At 37.0% G+C, this 22,102-nt stretch overlaps 1 protein-coding gene across 1 annotated transcript in view; it reads left to right on the plus strand.

The window, feature by feature from the left end:
- Nucleotides 1-252: 252 nt before the first annotated feature.
- Nucleotides 253-22,102, plus strand: part of ARHGAP31 (Rho GTPase activating protein 31) — a 136,973-nt gene continuing 115,123 nt past the window's right edge. The window contains exon 1 of the mRNA XM_058184764.1: nt 253-1,278. Coding sequence (XP_058040747.1) covers nt 1,179-1,278 — 100 coding nt within the window. The 5' untranslated portion in view covers nt 253-1,178. The remainder of the gene's footprint in view (nt 1,279-22,102) is intronic.

Consider the following 22,102-nt stretch of genomic DNA (forward strand, 5'->3'; position numbering starts at 1 on the left):
CCCCCATCTCTCCGATTTTAGAAAACAGAGGAACACTCAGTCCAATATGAGGAAACATGGAGAGAGAGAGAGAGAGAGAGAGAGAGAGAGAGAGAGAGAGAGAGAGAGAGAGAGAGAGAGAGAATCAATCAAAAAGAGTTGAGCATTTATTGAAACCAGTTCTACTCCACCCTCCTCCCCTTGCCCCTCCCTGAGTCTTTTTTAGAGTTGACCATTTGTGGAACAGGAAACGTCAGAGCACAAAGCTGCTATGGGCCCCTGCTCTGTGGAATGATTTCCTTTTAGACTGTCCCGTTATCTTTTAGCTGGCAGGACATTCTTCTCCCTCCCTTCTTTGCTGAAAACTACTCTTTTTGCTTCCACTCCCCCCTTCTTACTCTTCTTAAACACACACTCACTCACACACACACACACACACACACTTCACTGGCCATACTGCCAAAAAAGTCCATCCTCCGCCCTCCCCTGCTAACTTCCTTTCAGCATTTCCTGAACTGGATAATCCCAGAATTTGTAAAAGCAGAGGAAAGGGGAGAGTGAGAGAGACTGCATTAAGGAAGAAAGCCAATTCCTTGTTCTCCTAATACTGTCCGATAACCCTAAAACAGAGTAAAGGGTTTAAAATGTAGAGCCTACATAGATTTGTAGCTCTTCATCAGTTTTGTATTTTTCTCTTTTTCTCTCTCTTCCTTTTTTACAAGTTCATTGGGAAAAAATGGATTTGGAGTGTCTGGTTTTTTTTCTATGAAAGACCCAGCTTGATTTAATTTGAAAGCCAGCTTCATTTGATTTGTTGGGATGCATCAGCAACGAAGAACCTCAGCCAAAATCTGATCTCTGTTGCCAGTTGTGCTGGAGACACTGGTTTCTTGACTCCCTCATAGAGAACCATCCTGAACTTGGGCTACAAACTATATGCTGCTTCCTGCTGGAGATCTCTGTATGTACTGATTGTTCCCTTCTACAACAGCCTTAGTTGTAACAGCTTAACATCTGTTGGAGATTAATGTTGAGGCATCCGGCTGAAAGTTCTTCTGGGCTTTCAATGTTGCTGACCAGAAACGGGACACAAACAGCACAAATCTAAGAATAAGAGGGGAGAGCTTTTAACTTATTTGGTGTAAAAAGGGGGGTGGGGGGAAGGAAGGAGGGGTAATCCTCTTTTTTGGAACTAACTCATGAAGAACAAGGCAGGAAAGCTGAAACTCAAGAGGAAAGGAGCCACGAACGTCTTTGGCTGTGAGCTGAGTGAATATCTGGAGAGTTCTGGACAAGATGGTAATCAAACATGGTTTCTTTCTTTTTTAATTTTTCTAATGATGGGTCTGCTGTAGTTATTTAGGGTTGGGAGACTTAGTGGTCAAAATATGGAATTTGTTTATTTCATGTGCATAAAATTTTTTTTAACCTGTTGCCTGGTTCTATCAGTGATCAACCAGCAGGGTGCTTGGTTCTTGTAAATTTATCGCTATCTGCCAGTGAGAAAGGAGAAAAATTTTCCCTAAGACTTGAAGTATATGGAGAAGATGTGTTATATATACACCAAATTGGAAATGGCTTCCTTTTCAAGTTATGTATGTATGTATGTATGTATGTGTGTGTGTGTGTGTGTGTGTGTATGTATGTATGTATGTATGTATGTATGTATGTATGTATGTATGTATGTATATACATGTATCTTTGTATACATAAACATACTATTGAAAGGAATGTGGGGAAAATGGACAAATGTGGGAGAAGCAACTAGTATTTCCTGTGCATTTTATTAAACACCATGTCTTTTGCTTATGATTAATGTTCTCAGATGAACATATGATGTGTCAGACTGTAGGAGGCTGAAGTCCTAATCTGTTTTTAAAGTAGTCAAAGGAAGAGAAAAGCAGATTCCACCCCCAAATGGGCTAGATGATGAGACACAGTGCTGCTGATATTTTTGGAAACTACATATATGATGACAAATGTTTAAGGATTTCTCTGCACCTTTGTGCCATTTGCACAATCCTAAAATGTTGGTCCTTTAATACAAAATGATCTATTAGCAACATAGTTTTCTTTATATCCAATAATAATGGGTGATAGTTATTATTGTATCTGTAGAACAAATGCCTCATAAAGGAAGTGCATTTAGTGTATTTGAAATAAAGAATAGGAGATTGCTGCACAGTGCATTGCTTTGCTCTTGGGTGCTCTCTCAGATACATTTACTTGCCTCGACCATGATATCCTGCTGCGCCGGTTGGAGGGGTTGGGAGTGGGAGGCACCGTTTATCGGTGGTTCTCCTCCTATCTCTCTGACCGGTCGCAGACGGTGTTGACAGGGGGGCAGAGATCGACCACGAGGCACCTTACTTGTGGGGTGCCGCAGGGGTCGATTCTCTCGCCTCTCCTGTTCAACATCTACATGAAGCCATTGTGCGAGGTCATCAGTGGCTTCGGGGTGAGTTATCAGCTGTACGCTGATGACACTCAGCTGTACTTTTCCACCCCGGGCCACCCCAATGAAGCTGTCGAACTGCTGTCTCGTTGCCTGGAGGCCGTACGGGTCTGGATGGGGAGAAACAGACTCAGACTCAATCCATCCAAGACGGAGTGGCTGTGGATGCTGGCACCCTGGTACAGTCAGCTGCAACCGCGGCTGTCTGTTGGGGGCGAGTCACTGGCCCCAACAGAGAGGGTACGCAACTTAGGCGTTCTCCTGGATGGACAGCTGTCGTTTACAGATCATTTGGCGGCCGTCTCCAGGAGAGCCTTTTACCAGGTTCGCCTGGTCCGTCAGTTGCGTCCCTTTCTGGACCGGGATGCCTTATGCACGGTCACTCATGCTCTCGTCACTTCCCGTCTGGATTATTGCAATGCTCTCTACATGGGGCTACCCCTGAAGTGCACCCGGGGACTCCAGTTAGTCCAGAATGCAGCTGCGCGGGTGATTGAGGGAGCTCCTCCTTGCTCCCGGGTAACACCGCTCCTGCGCAGTCTGCACTGGCTACCTGTGGTCTTTCGGGTGCCCTTCAAGGTTTTGGTTACCACCTTTAAAGCGCTCCATGGCTTAGGGCCTGGGTACTTACGGGACCGCCTGCTGTTACCGTATGCCTCCCATCGACCTGCACGCCTCACAGAGAGGGTCTCCTCAGGTGCCGTCCGCCAAGCAATGCCGGCTGGCGGCCCCAGTGGTAGGGCCTTCTGTTGGAGCACCTACTCTGGAACGACCTTCCCCCCCGGTTTGTGTTTAATATCTGACCTTCGGACCTTCCGCCGGGAATTAAAAACTCATTTATTTGTTCAAGCGGGACTGGACTGATTTTTAAATTTTTAAATTTTAAATTTTAAATTTTTTAATCTTCTGTAATTTTATATGGGGTATTTTAAAATGGTCAATCTGACGGTTTTAATTCGGCCACTATTGAATAGGTATTTTAAATTGATATTTTAACTTTGTATATTTATTGTTCTTATCTTGGCTGTATACCGCCCTGAGTCCTTCGGGAGAAGGGCGGTATAAAAATTTAAATAAATAAATAAATAAATAAATAAATCTAGTAATTTCACAAGGAGTGTCATATCAAGTTGGTCTTCTTACAAAGCTGAATGCATTTTACAGAAGGGCATGGCATCTATGGACAAGTATGGCTATGTAAATTACACGGTAACCTTGTCACCCCTGCAGTACAGCTTTTTTCATTTGATGTTCATTAAGAACTGAAAAGAATAGTAAAGAAAAAACTGCAAAAAGATATCTCAGTTATTTCAGGTCAGGGCACTGCAACTTTTGACCCACCAAATCAAAATAGGCACTGTCAGTCAACTCTGTTAAAGGATACTTAAACCTAACTCTCCATGGTGTTTTTATTAAAATGCCTAATCCATATCCCACAACTGGAAACTTGAGCTAGCCGAGACAAGGTTTTTCAACTATGGCACTTTGATATTAGAACTTTTTATTACATGAAATGTAACAAGTATCTTTTCAGTCAATTGTTGGTTTGGGTTGAATCCTTGTTCCCTTGCTATTTTAAGGAGGAAAGTTGCTTAATGGTAGAATATTGTATACACTTCTCCTGGGAAATTAGGTAGGGCCAAGAAAAAAAAACTCCCATGGGGACATTGAAAGGCCATTGCCTTAATGTTGAACAAAAAACAACTTCCTATTAGGAGTATCAGATTATAAGGATAATCAATCATACTCTGTCAATTATTGGAATCAAATATTCAAATTGATTTTGAGATATTTCATTGAATACATTGCTTTTGAATCAAAAACAACTGAGGACAATTTGAGACATGATAACTGACTCAAATGTTACAACTTTTCTAACATATAGGAATAAAACTTGGCTTTAAGTAGTGGTACTCTTAAATTGGTATAAATAAACCAATGAGTTTCATTATCTCTAAAAAATTTGCCTATTAGAAGATTGCTGCAGTCCTGTTATTGGTTGAACCATTGCTGCAGAACAATGGTTCTGCTATACAGTAATTTGTTTAGGCAGATTCTCTAGAAAAGAAGAGAAATTTATCCAGTTGCCTTTTTTTATCCCAAAAGATAAAGATTTCCCCTGTCCAGTCGTGTCTGACTCTAAGGCGCGTTGCTCATCTCTGTTTCTTGGCTGAGGGAACCAGCATTGTCTGAAGACATTTTCCATTGGCTATATGCCAAAGGCACATGAAACACCAAAGTGTTTCCCTTCCCATCAAAGTGGTACCTATTAATCTACTCACATTTGCATACTTTCAAACTACCAACTGGGCATTAATGGGAGCTCACCCTGTTGCATGACACTTGGGTCTCGAACCTAGACTGTCAGCTTTCCAGTTGACAAGCTCAGCATCTTTAATTGCTGAGCCATCATTTGTTTTTTATATGATCCTTTATCTTTTCCCTGATCCATAGCCATATATTCTTATTAACTTTCCATTTGTTCGGTTGAATTTTAGAATGGTTCGGTTAGTCTCTGTATTTAATCTGACTGTTGTATTCAAGTTCCCTGTTTATTTTCTTTATTTTCTTTTACTCTCTCCACTACACCCCAAATGAAAACAAACAACAAAATAAAAAACAAAACAAAACAAAACAAGAAAAAGCTTTGATCATGTACTGAATGAGTCTTCCTTGCATGAATGTTATTAAATTGTAGGCCTGCTATTAACTATGCATCACAAAGACTATGCACCACAATATATATAGTATGTTATATATGTATACTATATATACAATACTTTATGTATACAATATGCATCCACAACTCTTTCTTCTATTGTTGGACATGGGTCATTTTCTTTCTTTTTTAAAAAAAATTATTTATATATTTTTTTCTTCTTTAAAATGCATAAGTGCTTAATAAACAGTGTATTGTCTGGATCATTTTGTTTATACAAAGTATTAATGAAGTAATAGTGAGAGAAATATTAATAATAACAACCATAGTTAGAATACTAATAATTACCTATAGTAAAATTCTTGTATCATTTACTTGTAAATATCAGTAATCTTTCATCTTCTAATTTCTACCTCTATTATCCAACCATTGATAAAACAAATCCCATGTTAAAAAATATTCTGTTTCTTCCTTATCTTTTATTATTAATGTCAATCTATCTAGCTCCGCAAAGTCTAATATTTTTCTAATTATTTTTCCAATGTTGTGCAAATACAATTCTCACTGCTTTCAACACATATATTATTAAATATACAAGCTTATTATTTTTTTTTTGGTATTATACCTAACAAAAATATTTCTGGTTTTAAGTTCATGTGTTGCTTTATCATTTTCTCTAACCATGTATGTATTTTTGTCCAAATTTTTTTTTGCTTTAACATGTGACAGTATGAACCCAGTATGTGATTATATTTCCAACATTTTGCGGACATATTTTTAAACATCTTTGCTAGTCTTGCTGATGGCAAATGCCACCTATAAAACATTTTATACAGGTTTTCCTTGTAGGTAGTTGCCATTGTCAATTTGTAATTTCTAACCCAGAATTTTTGCAATTTATCTAATTCTATGGTATATCCAAAAAATTTTGCCCACACTATCATCATTTCTTTTACCTGTTCATCTTCCATTTTAATATTTAACAAATAACTATATATTTTCTTTATTAATTTTTCATCTATCCCTAAAAATATCTGATCAAGTGCTCTTGGCTCTTTACAGAATCCATGCGTCTTTGTATCTTTCACATATCTTGATTGTATTTGCAATATGTCACTTTCTTAAGAATTCATTTTGCCATGCCACTGAATTTGCCAGCTCAAAAAAGCAAGCAGAGAATGGTGGATTTATTTGTTTTTATGTTCTTAAATAAGAACTTCCTTTGTAAACAGTTTTCAACATTTTATTATAAATTGAAGAAAAATACTTTCCATATTAATTAAGCAGAACTTCTTGGAAGTTGAAAAACTTCCTGAAAAGTTCAGAAGCTGCTGTGCTGGGTGTTTGCTTTTTTTGTTGTTGTTGCATACTTCTTATTTCTGCATAGATCCATTCTGCCCCAAATGTTGCAATTGCAGGTATTTTGATGTGTCACCTTTACAGTCTATGTCATAAAATCTTACTGAATTCTATATCAGTTCGACCAAACCTTAAAAGCTAAACAAGGTTGTTAATACTGGAATGGAATATCTGGATTATAATTTAGTTAAAAAAATAGCTGAGTTTGAATACTCAGCTAAATTATAACCCAGATATTCCATTCCAGTATTGAATTGAATCTTGTTGCATTCAAGATGGATCTGGGCTGATTCATATATATCTACAGTACTTCCTTATGTTTTAGTGAATATATTTTCTATCTAATTTTCTCTTTTTATTATTTGATTGCAATTTTATTTGTAATGGTTGCCATGCTTGGGGCTATATGGCCTTAATCAGCGGTTCCCAACCTTTCTGGTTTCACGGACTGGCAGCGGTGGCAGCAAGTGGTGGGAGGGGATGGTTTTGTGTGCGCAACCTTATCTCGCAGCTTTGTATATCACAAGCTGTGCTGTTTTGTTTTTGTTTTGTTACAGTTAAGGGTTAAGCACACACATACACAGAATCCAATCCTTTATTTATTGTGAAGACAGATATAAGGAGGGCTTATATTTCTTCCCTGAGTGGGCACTTTCCCATCAGTGATTTGTTTCTTTGCTGGATGATTCAGTCTAGCACAGAGGTCTCCAACCTTGGTCCCTTTAAGACTTGTGGACTTAAAGCTGGCTGAGGAATTCTGGGAGTTGAAGTCCACAAGTCTTAAAGGGACCAAGGTTGGAGACCCCTGGTCTAGCAGCAAAGATCAAGTGAGGGGATTAAAATGAGTGAAATGTTGTTTGTTGTTTATTGAATGGCATGTCCTATTGTTTACCACCATGCAATCATCTAATAAAAATCTATATGGTTACAGGAACAATTAGAAGGATGAGAGGTCAAATAGTATAGGTTCAACTTTAAAAATAATAGCAGAAGAGATTTGGGAGTTTTGATTCTTTTGTTCTGTGACAGCTCAAAGAACTAGAATAATATTAACACCAAATTTATCCCTAGGTAGCTGTGATGGCCGACATACATTCAAATGTGACAGTTATGAATCTTGCAGCTGTCTAAAACTCTTGATTGGAATCTTTGAGATGAATTTATTTTTGTTAAGATGGAAAATCAGCCATTGGAAAAGAAGGACTCTTATTCAAATATTTTCTAATAATTAGAATCATGCAATAATATTGAAATAAGCTATTTTCTACCTCTGTGTGAATGACTTGATCTGTGAAGCAGAGAGACTGAACACCATAATAATTGGTAAAAAAGATTTAAGATCTAGCCTCTTTAGTGAGAATTCAGCCGTAATATACAAGATAAGACCTTTTCCTTGATTAAACATTCAGATATGGGACTATGTGGAAAGTGATGTACTTTTCCTTCCCCTGCCACTATAATTTGGATTAATCATGAAAGTGGATATTTATATCACTCTGGATCATAAGTTGCAAAACCATTTATAGATGATATAAACCTTCATTAAAACAATTAAAATTACACACGAGTCAGGAATTATATCAGGCAAGAAATTATAGAAACCAGGAGATTGGGGAAGAAGCAATAAAATTTTATCGATGTTGACTAATCCTAATAACATTTTTGCCTATATTTTTTCCTCATGAACCAATATGATTTTTAATTGGATTTTTATACTAATTGGTTCAGCTTTATTCTATCTGAACAGTTGAAATAAAATTCTATCTGTGATCATCCAAAATCCTAGTTGTTACAGTTTTAATAAGGCCACCAAGAGCCAGCTCCCCAGCTGAAAGCATAGCCTGCTTTAAAGGGAAAGTCTAGATGTAGTCACGGGAAGTGATCTGGCAATTCAATGAAGTTTTTTTCCCTCTGGGTCAGTTCTTAACAGTTACCTTTGGCTTATGCAAGAAGGAAAGGAGGGTGTTCATTGTGCTCCTAAAAATGCTTATTTTCTGCTTTTCTCTCAGCCTAACCATTTATTTGATTGCCACAGAAGAATATTTCATTTTCATGGGGTGCCTCTGAAAAACAAAGATGAAACTGCTGTGGTCCACAGTTTGGAGCAAAACAAAATGCAGGAGCATTTCTTATGGCCCAGTAGTCGGCAGTTGAAAGAGACACAATATCAGGGTTGTTGAGACACTTGGAATAGCTCAATAAAATATATTTAGATGAATCATGATTTAATTGATTGATTAGGTTATTGAAAACTCCTAGCATCCCTGACTCATGATGAAACTTATCTGCTTTATTATTGCCATTTGGGCCTTTTATGACTATAATATGTTTCTCCTTTAGATGAAGTTAAATCAGAGACAGGTAGCTTGATGTTCATCAGATATTTCAAACTTTTTATTCCATTTAGTCAACAGGGTCAGTAGCTGTGGTTTATTTTATTTATTTAGTGTATGGCATCTAAGAGGTCAATCATTGATATACAACGCTAATGAACAACATGATACATACAAACACAAATATAAGTATATATGTGTTTGTGTGTGTGTGTGTGTATGTATATGCATATGTATATAAAATATATGTGGACAGTACAATATATGAGGTAAAATATTAAATTAAGGTAAAACCATAATTAAATCATGATAATATGGAGCCATAGAATTGCAATGGGACAGATGGTATAACTCAATATCTAAGGAAGCTAACCAGCTAACTGCTTCTGATATGGCTGTGATGAGATCATCCCAAATACCTTGAAATTTCCCAAGGACAGATTCTCAAACTGTGTCATGGTCAGAATCATGGAAATTGTAATGTGAAATATCTGGATTCCATCAGATTGCATCTCAGATCTGGATGATAATTCAATTCACTTTTTGCATTTCCCCCCTCTATCCTGACTATTTTATCTGTGAAGAGGCCACTTTTTGCCTTCAAGGGACCACAGTGGTAGGGGACATTATTTATATAAAACCTCTTGCTCCTACATTTGCAATGCAGCTGAGATGTCTTTTTTTATTTTTTTGCTTGCTCCCTTGGTTCCTGGCATATTAATATCATGGAAACTGCTGGTTTTCTGCTAGTGCCTGTTTATACAAAAAACAGAAATCAAAAGACTCCTTGTAGTGAAGAAACTAGAATGTCACAAGACGTTGCAAAAAAAAAAAAGTTGATTTCTTGCCAGGCTCAGTAATCATATAATTCATAATGACAAGTAGAATTCTCCACTATGTAAATTCTATTATCAGAGAGCCATCAAATCATTTAAAAAAAAATCTTAATGGTAATAATTACAAAACCAATCAGTAGAAAATAAGAAAAAAGAGAGAATAAACAGGAAAGTTGTGAGCAGTTCCAGTGGGCCGCACCAAGAAACTTGAAGAATATTCTGTATTGCATTGTACTTAGATTTTGTGTCCTTTAAAAATTAATCCATACCTGGAGAAACTTCTCGTGGGGGAAATTTCTCATTGAATTCATGCATTTTATTTTATGTACCTTTGTATAATTATATCAATGACAGGTATGGATTTTGGTGATACAAATCAAACAAATGAAGAAACAATGAATGAGAGAGGTATTGTGAAAGAAGTAAGAAGAATGGGGCAAATTCTAGAAAATCTAAGACACCTTAGTAAAGGTAAAGGTTCCCCTCGCACATACGTGCTAGTCGTTGCCGACTCTAGGGGGCGGTGCTCATCTCCGTTTCAAAGCCGAAGAGCCAGCGCTGTCCGAAGACGTCTCCGTGGTCATGTGACCGGCATGACTCAATGCCAAAGGCGCACGGAACGCTGTTACCTTCCCACCAAAGGTGATCCCTATTTTTTCTACTTGCATTTTTACGTGCTTTCGAAACTGCTAGGTTGACAGAAGCTGGGACAAGTAACAGGAGCTCACCCCGTTACACGGCAGCACTAGGGATTCGAACCGCCGAGCTGCCGACCTTTCGATTGACAAGCTCAATGTCCTAGCCTCTGAGCCACCGCGTCCCATTAAGACACCTTAGAAATGGATGTATTTTTCTCCATCTGTTTCTCTTTGCTTAATGCTATGCCCTGCTTGTGTCTCTCTACAGGATTAACACATCCTGGCAACATCCATTTCTGCTATATCATCATAACATTACTTTTATCCCCAGCTCATGAGTGAAAAATAACTGTTAGCTGTACAATGAAACCTCAATTTAATGGCCCAAGAAATACTTCCATTGAATACACACTGAATATGAAATTCTGTTATTCACTTCAGTTTATTTTATTTGCAGAATGACATCTTCGTACAGATTATATACATTGATGTAAATGAAATAAATTAATACAAATAAAATAAATTTAACACTCTCCTTCTCTTTAAGTGCCCCCTCCCCGACTATGTCCAGTGCCTGCTATTTCAAGGAATGTCTGGATCCCCCCCCCTGCTGAGTGCAAATCTTCTAAGTAGGGGTTCCTAAGCTCTAATTTTGCCATTGAGAATAGAAATAATGGGTCAGAACAGTAATTGGGAATAAGGATGATGGAATTTATGAATTTGTTTTTCTGTTGACTTTGGGTGGAAATGCTGTAACTCGGTATTGGAGAAAGACTCATAGGATGTGGTTTTCATGGTAATGCTGTTTGTATGTGAAGAGTTGTTATGGGTGTTTTGTAATAAGATCAAAGTCTTTTCTGCTCCTGGTGAGCTGAAAGTGAATACGTTGAAGGTACAGGTTACTAATCACAGGTCTGTTTTTCACATTCCTACTATAATATGCCAAGAAAGATACTGTGTGTCTCAAAATACACCTCAGCTATCCGTGTATCTCAATCACAAAGGAAAAAAAAAAACACCTCTCATTCTTTTTAGTTATTAGCAGAAGTGTCAAGAGGAGATGTATTAATTCTTTCCTTTTTCTCATAATGTTTGAAGCTAGCTAAATTCCTGTGTTGAGAGGCTTCCTCAAAACTTGAGGATATTTTTTTGTATGGTATCTAAAATTGGGTAAGTCATGATGAAAACGTCACAAAAGGAAATTTCTCAGACTAATTGCAACTCTAGTGGTTGCACATATACTATATTTTGCAACCTTGAGACATATAAACTACTTCTTTGTTCTATGGTTTTATTTTTGTTCTATTTTGTTTATCCCTGGTGTATGCAGGGTAGAATTTCTTATTATGAAATACACATTGGAAAACTCATATTTTTTTCAGTCTAGTCATAATTTCTTAATCAAAATAAATTGCTTTTATGGCAACCTTCCCTAATTTCATGCCCTTCAAATATATTTGTCTGAATTTTCTTGTAATTTCCAACAAGGGCATTAAATATAGTAGCCTTCAGGTAATCCTCATTTAGCTACTACTTCTTTATTGAAATTACAATTGCTGAATGAGGAGAGTTATGACCGTTCCTTGTAGTCCTGGCCATCACAGCATCTCCATAATCACCTGATTGTGTCAAGCTTGGCAACTGGCTCACAAATACAAAAGTTGCAGCACCTGGCAGCCATGGGATTACCATTTGCAACCTTCCTGGCTTCTGTCAGTGGAGAAGCTGCAGGAGATCACAAGTGGCAATCATGTGATCATCTCTTCTTTTCTATTTTTGTTAATGGAATGTTGCATTTAATTCTTAAGTGTATTTTTGCCTTTTGTCTGTATTTTCTATATTTACTAAATTTACTAAACTCGAATCTAAAAGTTCGAGTGATAGGATGGTGTTTGATGTAGCTCCTCCCTGTTTATATCTGTTCAGAAGTCTCACAATATTTTTCTTGAACTTGTAATTACATATAGATTTACTTATAAATACGTTCCCATTCTGTAGTTCTGAGATTCCACAGACAATTCATATTGAGGTAAGTCTAAATTAATATAATGAAATGCTATGTGTGTCAGTTAAAAATAAGAGCAAAGTTACAAATGAAAATGGAGCATTGGCCAGAGCTTAGAGTTGCCAAAAGAGAACCAGAATATGTGATCGATCACAAGTGAGATACAAGGCAACAAGATTACACGTTCTTCTAATATGGAGACAAGTTTTATTTTATCAGTTTCCATCAGTCATCAGTTTCATTGTGCTCCACTTGTACCTTGATGAAGGTATCTTTTCTTTTATGTACACTGAGAGCATATGCACCAAGACAAATTCCTTGTGTGTCCAATCACACTTGGCCAATAAAAAATTCTATTCTATTCTATTCTATTCTATTCTATTCTATTCTATTCTATTCTATTCTATTCTATTCTATTCTATATGAAATATTGACCTCACCCCATTCCTAAGAGGACCATAAGGGGCGTGCATAAGAGCACAAACGTGCCTACCGTTCCTGTCCTATTGTTTTTCTTTTCTTCTTCATATATATATATATATATATATATAGGTCTTTGGTTGTTCGGGTTTTCTCCCGTGTAAAATTGGAAGTGTCTTGGCGACGTTTCGACGAAGTCTCATTCGTCATCTTCAGGCTTCAGCTTCGTGCTTCTGGGAGCAATGTGTGATCGCAGCTGTTTCTTCCTTTTAACTGCTAGTGGGGGTTTGAACTGATTGGGTGGGAGCTTATATATATATATGCTTATACCTCCTAATATTTACTTATATATATGTTTATATACTATATAATCTTTTGTATGATACCTATATATATTGTTGTGACAAAATAAATAAATAAATAAATAAAATAAAATAAAATATTCAGAAAGTTCTGAAATTTGTATTGTGATTTTTCAAGACAGATTTGCTTATGTAACATTTAAAATAACCCATTAATAATTTCTTTTAAAAAAATTAAGAGATTCAGGATTTTAAAAAAGTAAATACACTAGGAATATGGTTGTGATCTATTTTAACCTACCATTGTCTGCAACCAATGATTATCCACGGACACTAAACTTTTATTCCACAATACTACAGCTGTCTTTCTATTATGGAAAGAAAAATTAATATCTCAGAAGGTTCTAGCTTTGGTCTCCAGGTGGGGCTGGATGTTGCTTCCTGTAGGTGGAGCAGCACGGAGTGAAATAGAGCAGAGTCTGACTTGGCAGCTACTTGTGTTTCATGACTTCCTGTGTGAGCACATAATGAAAGTGGTCAAGCTGTCTTTTTTAGAGATGCAGTAACAATAACAGATTGTACTACCACTCTAGGATCTTGTCCAGTTATCCAACAGTGTTTTTCTTGAACTTCCTTTAGGAAAACACAAAATTAGACATCAAGCAAATAGGAGAAGGAATAGGAGAAGGAAACTAGGCTTTCATGTTTGATGCAGGATTTGTATTTTTTTTTTTGTTCTGTGATACTTTCAGGGATACTTTCTTTAGACTGCTGTCTGAAAAGAAGCTTTAGTTTCTTTAGTTTGAGCCAAACTACAAATCTGCTGTCCAGATGTGAATTCAGTTTTCTGCATTATTTTTTTCTCCTTTTCTCCTCACTTCTATTGGCGTATACTTTTACAACAGGGTCATGTGTTCTTCTCTGGATATGTATGAATGAAGGAGAATACATTTTCCCTTGATTGTCATACAGTTTTGGCTTGAGAAAATTTAAAGACCCTCATAAATAAATTTAATGATTAGCCTGTTAGAATGGTGCAGCTAGTTAGTTAGAAGAGTGCTCCATTCCTGTTCTCACAACAGAATATCTTATGCCACTAGGCTTGAAATTTTGGGATTAGACAATTTAGAACTACGTCACCTTTGATCTGACTAAGCGTAGTACACAAAATTATCTGCTACAATGTCCTACCTGTCAATGACTACTTTAGCTTCAACTGCAATAATACATGAGCACACAATAGTTACAAACTTAAGGTAAACCGCTCCAAACTCAATTGCAGAAAATACAACTTCAGCAACAGAGTGGTCAATTAGAACAACTAGACACAAGAACAGTTTTTTCCCGAAGGCCATCACTCTGCTAAACAAATAATTCCCTCAACAATATTAAACTATTTACTACTACTATAATCTACACTACTATTAATCTTCTCATTGTTTTCATCACCAATCTCTTTCCACTTATGACTGTATGACTGTAACTTTTTGTTGCTATCACTAAGGGTTAAATTGCAACCTATGACCATCATTTGTGTTGTAAATGTTGTACCTTTGATGAAGGTATTTTTTTCTTTCTTTTTCTTTCTTTTTCTTTTTCTTTTATGTACACTGAGAGCATATGCACCAAAATAAATTCCTTGTATGTCCAATCACACTTGGCCAATAAATTCTATTCTATTCTATTCTATTTCAGAGCTGAATAATCTCAACTTCTAGGGTGGTTATATATTTCTTTCCTCATACTTTGTAGGATTGAGTATATAATAGAGGCAGAAGACATAAGAATAGCTACTATATAGTATTGTGGTGGGATTGCAGCGACTCATGTGGGTAGAACACTGAGTCAGAAGACCACTGACAGCTCGTCAGTTCGAAATCTGAGAACGAGCTGTGTGATGGAATGAGCGTCAGTTTGTTCCAGTTCCTCTCAACTTAGCAGTTCAAAAGCATGCAAATGCAAGTAGATAAACAGGTATCATTTTGGTGGGAAAATAACAGAGACATGAAAGGATCCCCTTCAGGCGTCCCCTGCGCAATGTTGATGTCACTGGCAAATTCTTTCAAACTGGAAGTGCCTTCGTAGGTGCTTCTGTCATAAATGTGGTAGTATAGGATTAAGGACCTCAGAGCTAAGGTACTTTAATTGCACAGCCAATGCTATTATGCAATTCTGAGATCCCAAAGCCATTGTGAGTGTTGGGGGGGGGGCTAATCTTAAAAAGAGGGCAAGTCTTAAAACCTACTTTTTGACTCAGGTTTTTCAGTGTTTGGGAGATATTTAGCAGTTAGCTGTCATGTTAATCTTAGAACAGGATTTTAAAATGGTTTTATGATGTTATTTAGGTATACGTGTATTTCTAAGGCACCTACAGCCATTGATGTGGCAAATCAATCAATCAATCAATCATCACTCATGTCCATTGCTGAGTAGTTTGTGAGATAATCTATGTGTCTGTGGCATTTTGATTGGGAAAAACTAATTCAAGCTTTTGTAAGTTATTTTTTAAATGTAAAAGTGAAGAAATTTTCTACACATTTTGCATTCTGCTGGATCTGCAAGATGCACTCTTTCCATGCCTCTGCTCAGTCAGTTTTGCTGCTGGGTTGGTTGATCTCATGCTCCCTTCCTTGCTGACTGTTAATGTGAAATGCTGTGTAGCGAGCAAAGTGCATAGACAAGCCAGTTCTTATTTACAGCACATAAACAAAAGTCAAAGAGCTGCTTCTACTGAAATTAGTATATGCTGTAGGCGTACTTGCAGTGGATGTTGGCACAAAATATCTCTGAAGATTCATCTGTGTGGAATTTTAATAGACCAAAATCATGCAGCTAAGGATTTGAAAGACCTAGAGGCCTTTTGGAGCTCAGAGCATGGTTGAATTTGAGGCTGGCCTGTCTATGGTTCATTTTCACAATTAGATATATCTCAATAAAGACTCTCTGAATGTGGTATAGGATATGATCATGGATGTACAGGATATGTACTTTGATATTTGAACAGCAGTAGCCTACTTGCCAATTTGCAAATGAGACGTAGAATGCCTTATCAAGTTTGAAATCTGATACCATTTATTTATCAAATTTATAACACCACCATAACATTTCAGGGCAGCTTGCATTAAAAATGATAGGTAACAATGGAATAAAGGATGATATGTATTATAAGTGTAGAGCGAGGGGGAGAAGGGAATAAGAGGAGGAGATTTTGGAAGGAAGAGGAGGAGACAGAGGAAGTGTGAGAGGAGGAAGGAGGGTTTGTTTCTGGGGGGAAAAGGCCGGAAGATAAGGATAGGAAGGTTCCTATCCTTCCAAGGCTGGGGAAAAAGAAGCCTGAGATGATTAAAAAAAAGGCTTAAGGGAGAAATAGAGAGTGGAGGCCTGGGGAGAGGGAGTGAAGGCAATAGGGAGGATAGGAGAGGGTTCTGTGGGGCAAGTCTGAGGGAGGGACCAGTGTGGATCGGCATCCATAGCAAGAGGGCCAGGAGAACCTGGATTCCAGTGGCCCTTTCAGGGGTAGCACTACATAAAGAATAAATAGATAAATAATCAAACTACCATGTAAAGTCATATAATCAGTTTGTCACTCACCCTAATCAAAGGTCTGAGGAAAAAGCCAAGATTTTGAAGGCTTTTAAAACACAGCTGGGTGTGAGGGCCATGCAGATCTTGGGAAGATGCTATACTAGAGTGCAGGGGTTCTTCTCCATGATCACTGACTGAGAGGTAAGAATGAAGGAATTAAATGTTTCTACTGCAGGCCTGTGCATCCTTCTTACCTGACCACAGATAGTTAATGAGATCTGATTTCTATTGTAATGGATTCTAAAGCTATAAAAGTAGAGAGGCTTTTCAGTCATACCATATTTTTACTTTCAATATCCTTTGGATATTTAGAGCATATTTTGATATATTATTTCTGCCCATTTCAAAATATACAATTTGAAATTCAAAACTTTTACCCCCTCCAAGAATCACTGCTACCCTTCTTTTTTAAAAAACAACCACCACCACCCAATGTGCTTATATCACCCCCAAATCACAGCTTTGTCTAACAAATGCATAGGTTCTAATTAGATGTGTCAAATGGTTTACATTAAAAAAACCTGTTTAAGAATAAAAACTGAAGACAGAAAGAAATTTGGAAGATTATCCAGCTTAGCTTCCAGCTCGAGAACTCTGGGATTAGATGTATACAGGATGCTATGCCATGGTTTCTTTAACTATGGTTTCGTGACTAATTCTTAATTGATGGGAAAACATGGTGCATTCAGTTATAAATCATGGGTTATAAAGTACAGTGATTGTCTTTATACAATATGCTTAATAAAAACTGAATAAACTACCTTAACATTTAATGTGATGTGTGAGCACAGCCTGTTATTCTGATGCTCTGATATCAGCCTTTCATTCTTTCTCATAGAAATATGGCTTGTCCCATGGGAAAGCAGCACCAGAATACAATCAGACAGATGGCTCCTAGTGCTACTAATTAAAGGCACTTTTCGCAACAGTTTTATAGAAGAATATAGGAAAAAGAAGCAGGAAAAAAGAAGTAGGGAAAAAAAAACATGTAATGTAAGAAAGAAGTAAATGGTAAAGGAGTCCCTATGTTGTTTATTCCATTAGTCATAGATGTCTTTAAGGGGTGGTGCTCATCTCTGTTTCTTTGAGCCAGCACTGTCCAAAGACGTTTGGCCAACATGACATCACATTGCAGCACAAAGCATACAACGAAACACGGAATGCTGTAACCTTTTCTTGAAGTGGTACCTATTTATATACTTGCATTTACATGCTTTCAAACTGTTAGGCTGGCAGGAGTTGAGGCAAGTGACAGGAGCTCTGTCATGTGGTGGTAGGATTTGAACCACCAAAATACAGACCTTTACTGGTGTCTTTAAGTCACTGAGATACTGCGCCTCAAGAAAGCAGAAGGAAAGTAGAAAATAATAGGAAAAGAAGTAGGAAAGATGTAGTAAAAAGAAGATGTAAATGTAGGCAAACTTTTAGGATCACTCTGGATCATATTATTTGGTTTGAAGCTGCAGGGCAATGTTGCCAATGACATTGTGATATAATCAGAGTAGTTGTGACCAAAACTTTGGGTCCAAGTATTTTTTTGCTATTTAAATATACTGATTTTTGAGAGGACAATTCGTGATCTTTAAGAGGTAATGCTTAAAGTCTCTACACCTATATGTCCCTTAACTTTCCCCCCAAGTATGTGATCTATGTGATCCTGATCTCATCCCAGCTCTTCTCATTTTTCCATGCTGCATCTATTTTTTAAAACTTAGCAGATAAAAATGAAAGATATTTGGGGATCACATTTCATCCTGCCTAGTGAACAACTTCAGTATTACTATATCTATGATGGTTAGCCATCCAGCCTCTGATTATGTAACCCTAGTTGACTGCATCCCAAAGCACTCAATTCCATAATTACATTTTTTTAAAAAATTCCCTGATATCTAACCAAAATCTACTATTTTGTAATTTCCACCTATTGTTTATTGTCTAGACTTCTGGATAAGTTGACCTGTTTCTTAGATGACAGTTCTTCATTTACTTGGAGATAATTATGAGTCTTTTTAAAATGGCAGATTTGGTATATAATAAAAATATTATTAAAATTGATGGTGTATAACAGGGAACCTTAAAAAAACCCCCAACCCTGATCTATAGCCTTACTCAGGCATGATGAGGAATATAGAGTTGTAATACAACATCAGAGAATCGCATATTTCCTATGCCCTTATTTTATATGATCTCTCTCCACTAGTTTCCATTCCTAATTTGGAAAGGACAAAATGTATTTACAAACAACTTCCTCAAAACCTTAAGCAAATGTTTTATATATACATGGATGAATCTGAAAATGAGTTAACCAAAACAAAAAATAGAATAACAAGTTTTACTTGGGGAAAAAAAATCTGCTTAACTTGTAAATTATAAAGCAAAGAAGCAAAACAAAATCTGTTCAGACTATTTAGTGAAGACAGGGAAAATGTATTTTGAATTTGTAAATCTAAAATTCATAAATAAGTTATTCAAAATACAATTTTAAATATTTCCAAAGAGTTTATAGTTTGTTCTTTCTTAAGCACTCACTGGAAACTTATAAAGACTACTTCAGCTTCAATAGCAACAATACACGAGCACACAATAGATCTAAGCTTAATGTAAACCGTTCCAATCTTGATTGCAGAAAATATGACTTCAATAACAGAGTTGTTAATACTTGAAATACACTATCAGACTCTGTGGTCTCTTCCCAAAATCCGCAAAGCTTTAACCAAAAACTATCTACTATTGACCTCACCCCATTCCTAAGATGTCTTTAAGGCGTGTACATAAGAGCACAAGCATGCCTACCGTTCCTGTCCTAATGTTCCCTTTCATTATATCCAATTAATATAATTATTACATACTTATGCTTATATATATGCTTATATATCGTATAGTTATTTCATGCTTATGCTTATATATACTGCTGTGACAAATAAATAAATTGGGGCCGGGATAGCTCAGGCAATAGAGAAGCCTGTTATTAGAACACAGAGCCTGCAATTACTGCAGGTTCGAGCCCGGCCCAAGGTTGACTCAGCCTTCCACCCTTTATAAGGTAGGTAAAATGAGGACCCAGATTGTTGGGGGGGCAATAAGTTGACTTTGTAAAAAAAATATACAAATAGAATGAGACTATTGCCTTATACATTGTAAGCCGCCCTGAGTCTTCGGAGAAGGGCGGGGTATAAATGTAAACAAAAATAAAAATAAAAATAAATAAATAAATAAAATTTTAAAAAAAATATCCAGAGAGTCTTCAAGCAATCAAACAAGGAAGAGACTGTTCATTAAACCACAACCTGAGTTTGATGTGCCACAATTTACTAAGTGTGCAAATATACAGGTAGTCCTTCACTTACAATTACAATTGAGGCCAAACTTTCTATAGCCAAGCAAGACAGTTATTAAGTGAGGTTTACCCCATTTTACAACCTTTCTTGCTACAGTTCCTTGTTTGCAACCAGCCTGTATTTGCACTTAAATGTGTGACCTGAAGAATGTTGTCAGGTTTTTACAAATTCACTAGTAAGGTAGTGCTGGTGGGACTTCACTCTAACCTGGGATTTTGCACCCAGAAACCCTCCTACCCTACAATCCGCACAAATTAGCATTTGTGGGAGTGGTGAGAACTGTCCTTGTCACTAATGGGGAGCTTTTCATAAATCATTGTACCATTAGAAAAGCAGAAGAATTCCCTTCTGAGTGGATTCTAGCAAGAAAAGCATTCTCTCTTCTCTCTCTCATCTCCCCTTCTTAGAACTAGTAACTTCTCATGAGATGGAGCAATGAGTTGTTTCAAAAAAGCAATCTGATTCCCCTGCCAGTCAGAAGCATGTAAGAACACAGATATTATTGGGAGGAGAAGCCATCTGTTCGCTGTTGTACTTTCACTGTTCTTTTTTGTTTTGTTGTTGTGAGATTCTGTTTTCATTATTTCGGCAATCTGCTTTTTGTTTCCTGGGAGTTGTGTTTTAGTCATTGCAACTGAAACATTTGTGCTGCTGTTGCAGTTCTCTGCATTGTGTCCCCATTTCCTTTTCCAATAGTAGCTGCATTCTGTTGCGTTGTATATCCTGTTTTGCATTTTCCTCAGCAATCCTTGGGTGAGGGGTTTCAGCTCCCTTGCTTCTTCCCAGACTGTTAAAGAAGTATCAAAGCTTTTGGCTGTGGTGCCTACTTTCCAGATCTGTTTTACAAGGATGGTTCTTATTTATCCCTGCTCTAGTCCAAAAGACATTCATTTCATTTCAACAGCTTCTTGTGGCAGCTAATGTTGAGGAGAGGTGGGGCGCCTAGAGCAGGTCTTTTTTCAGTCATCAAAAGTACAGGCATCCTGGAAGATGAGCAAAGACACAAGGAATGAAAATAAAAAATAATAGGATACTGTCTGACCAGATGCTATTTTGCAGTCTGAGGTTGAAAACCATTTGTAGTTTTATTCAGAAGTTTCTGCAAAATTATGTATATTGTATTATATCAAGAGATTATAGCTGCAGTAAAAATACAGCTGTATTTTGATTGTATGATGCATATACTTCCATTCTTAAAGTTGACTAATTGACTACTTCACCTGGGGAGGGAAAGAGGGAGGGAGGGAGGGAGGGGGAGAAAGAGAGAAAGAGAGAGAGAGATTCCTTATATTAACCTTGTGAGGTAGCAGAAATCAAGTGCCTTGTGTCCCCTTTAATAACTAACCAATTTATTATGGTATCAAAGTTGTATACAGGGCACCCCTGAGTGGTATAAACATTTGTGAAGTATAGTTCCATTTAGGTCTTGCTTTGTTTTTCTTTTTAATCAGAATCCTTCGGTCTACTTTATGAAACTAAATTGTATATATATATAAATTTGTTTTGAATACCAGAGCTGAATTAATGTCACAATTCTTAACGTACACATCCATCACTCCTGATATCCTCATGCTATTTTTATTTTAGTAAATTCACTTAAAGCAGAAGGTCGAGTAACTTATTTCCTGCGGCTCTTATTAACTAGGGCAGGATATTACTCTTGAGCTATACCAGTGTTTCTCAAACTTGGCAACTTTTAGATGTATGGCCTTCAGTTTCCAGAATTTCTTAGCCAGCATGGCTGGCTAGGGAATTTTGAGAGCTGAAGTCCAGATTGGGTTGTACCAATAGTTTCTCAACTGCCTTCTTCACTCTCATGGTTAAGTTAAAAGACTAAGGCAGAGATGAGCTATATTTCAGTGGGTGGGATCTGCAAGTTGTGCAGAGAATAGTTGCAAAATGGTGAAGCTTTGTTATACCAGTGTAACCAGCATTTCTGGAGATTTTTTTTCAGGGTTTTAGGTTTTTTTTAAAAAAAAATACAGCTGTTGAAATATAACTGTTGATAATTCTGAAAGTTGGGGATAGATGCATCCATAGGATGTGGTAAAAGAAGTGCATTTTTTTTGCAATTTATTAAATTTATATGTGAAGCTCTTACTGTTTCTGTTTTTTTATGTGCTTTATATATGGGACACACATAAAAAAATGCTGAGCTTCTATGGTAACTTCCTGGATACCAGCCTGACTCTA

Source organism: Ahaetulla prasina, chromosome 5, assembly GCF_028640845.1.
Source record: "Ahaetulla prasina isolate Xishuangbanna chromosome 5, ASM2864084v1, whole genome shotgun sequence".
In the NCBI taxonomy this organism is placed as follows: domain Eukaryota; kingdom Metazoa; phylum Chordata; class Lepidosauria; order Squamata; family Colubridae; genus Ahaetulla; species Ahaetulla prasina.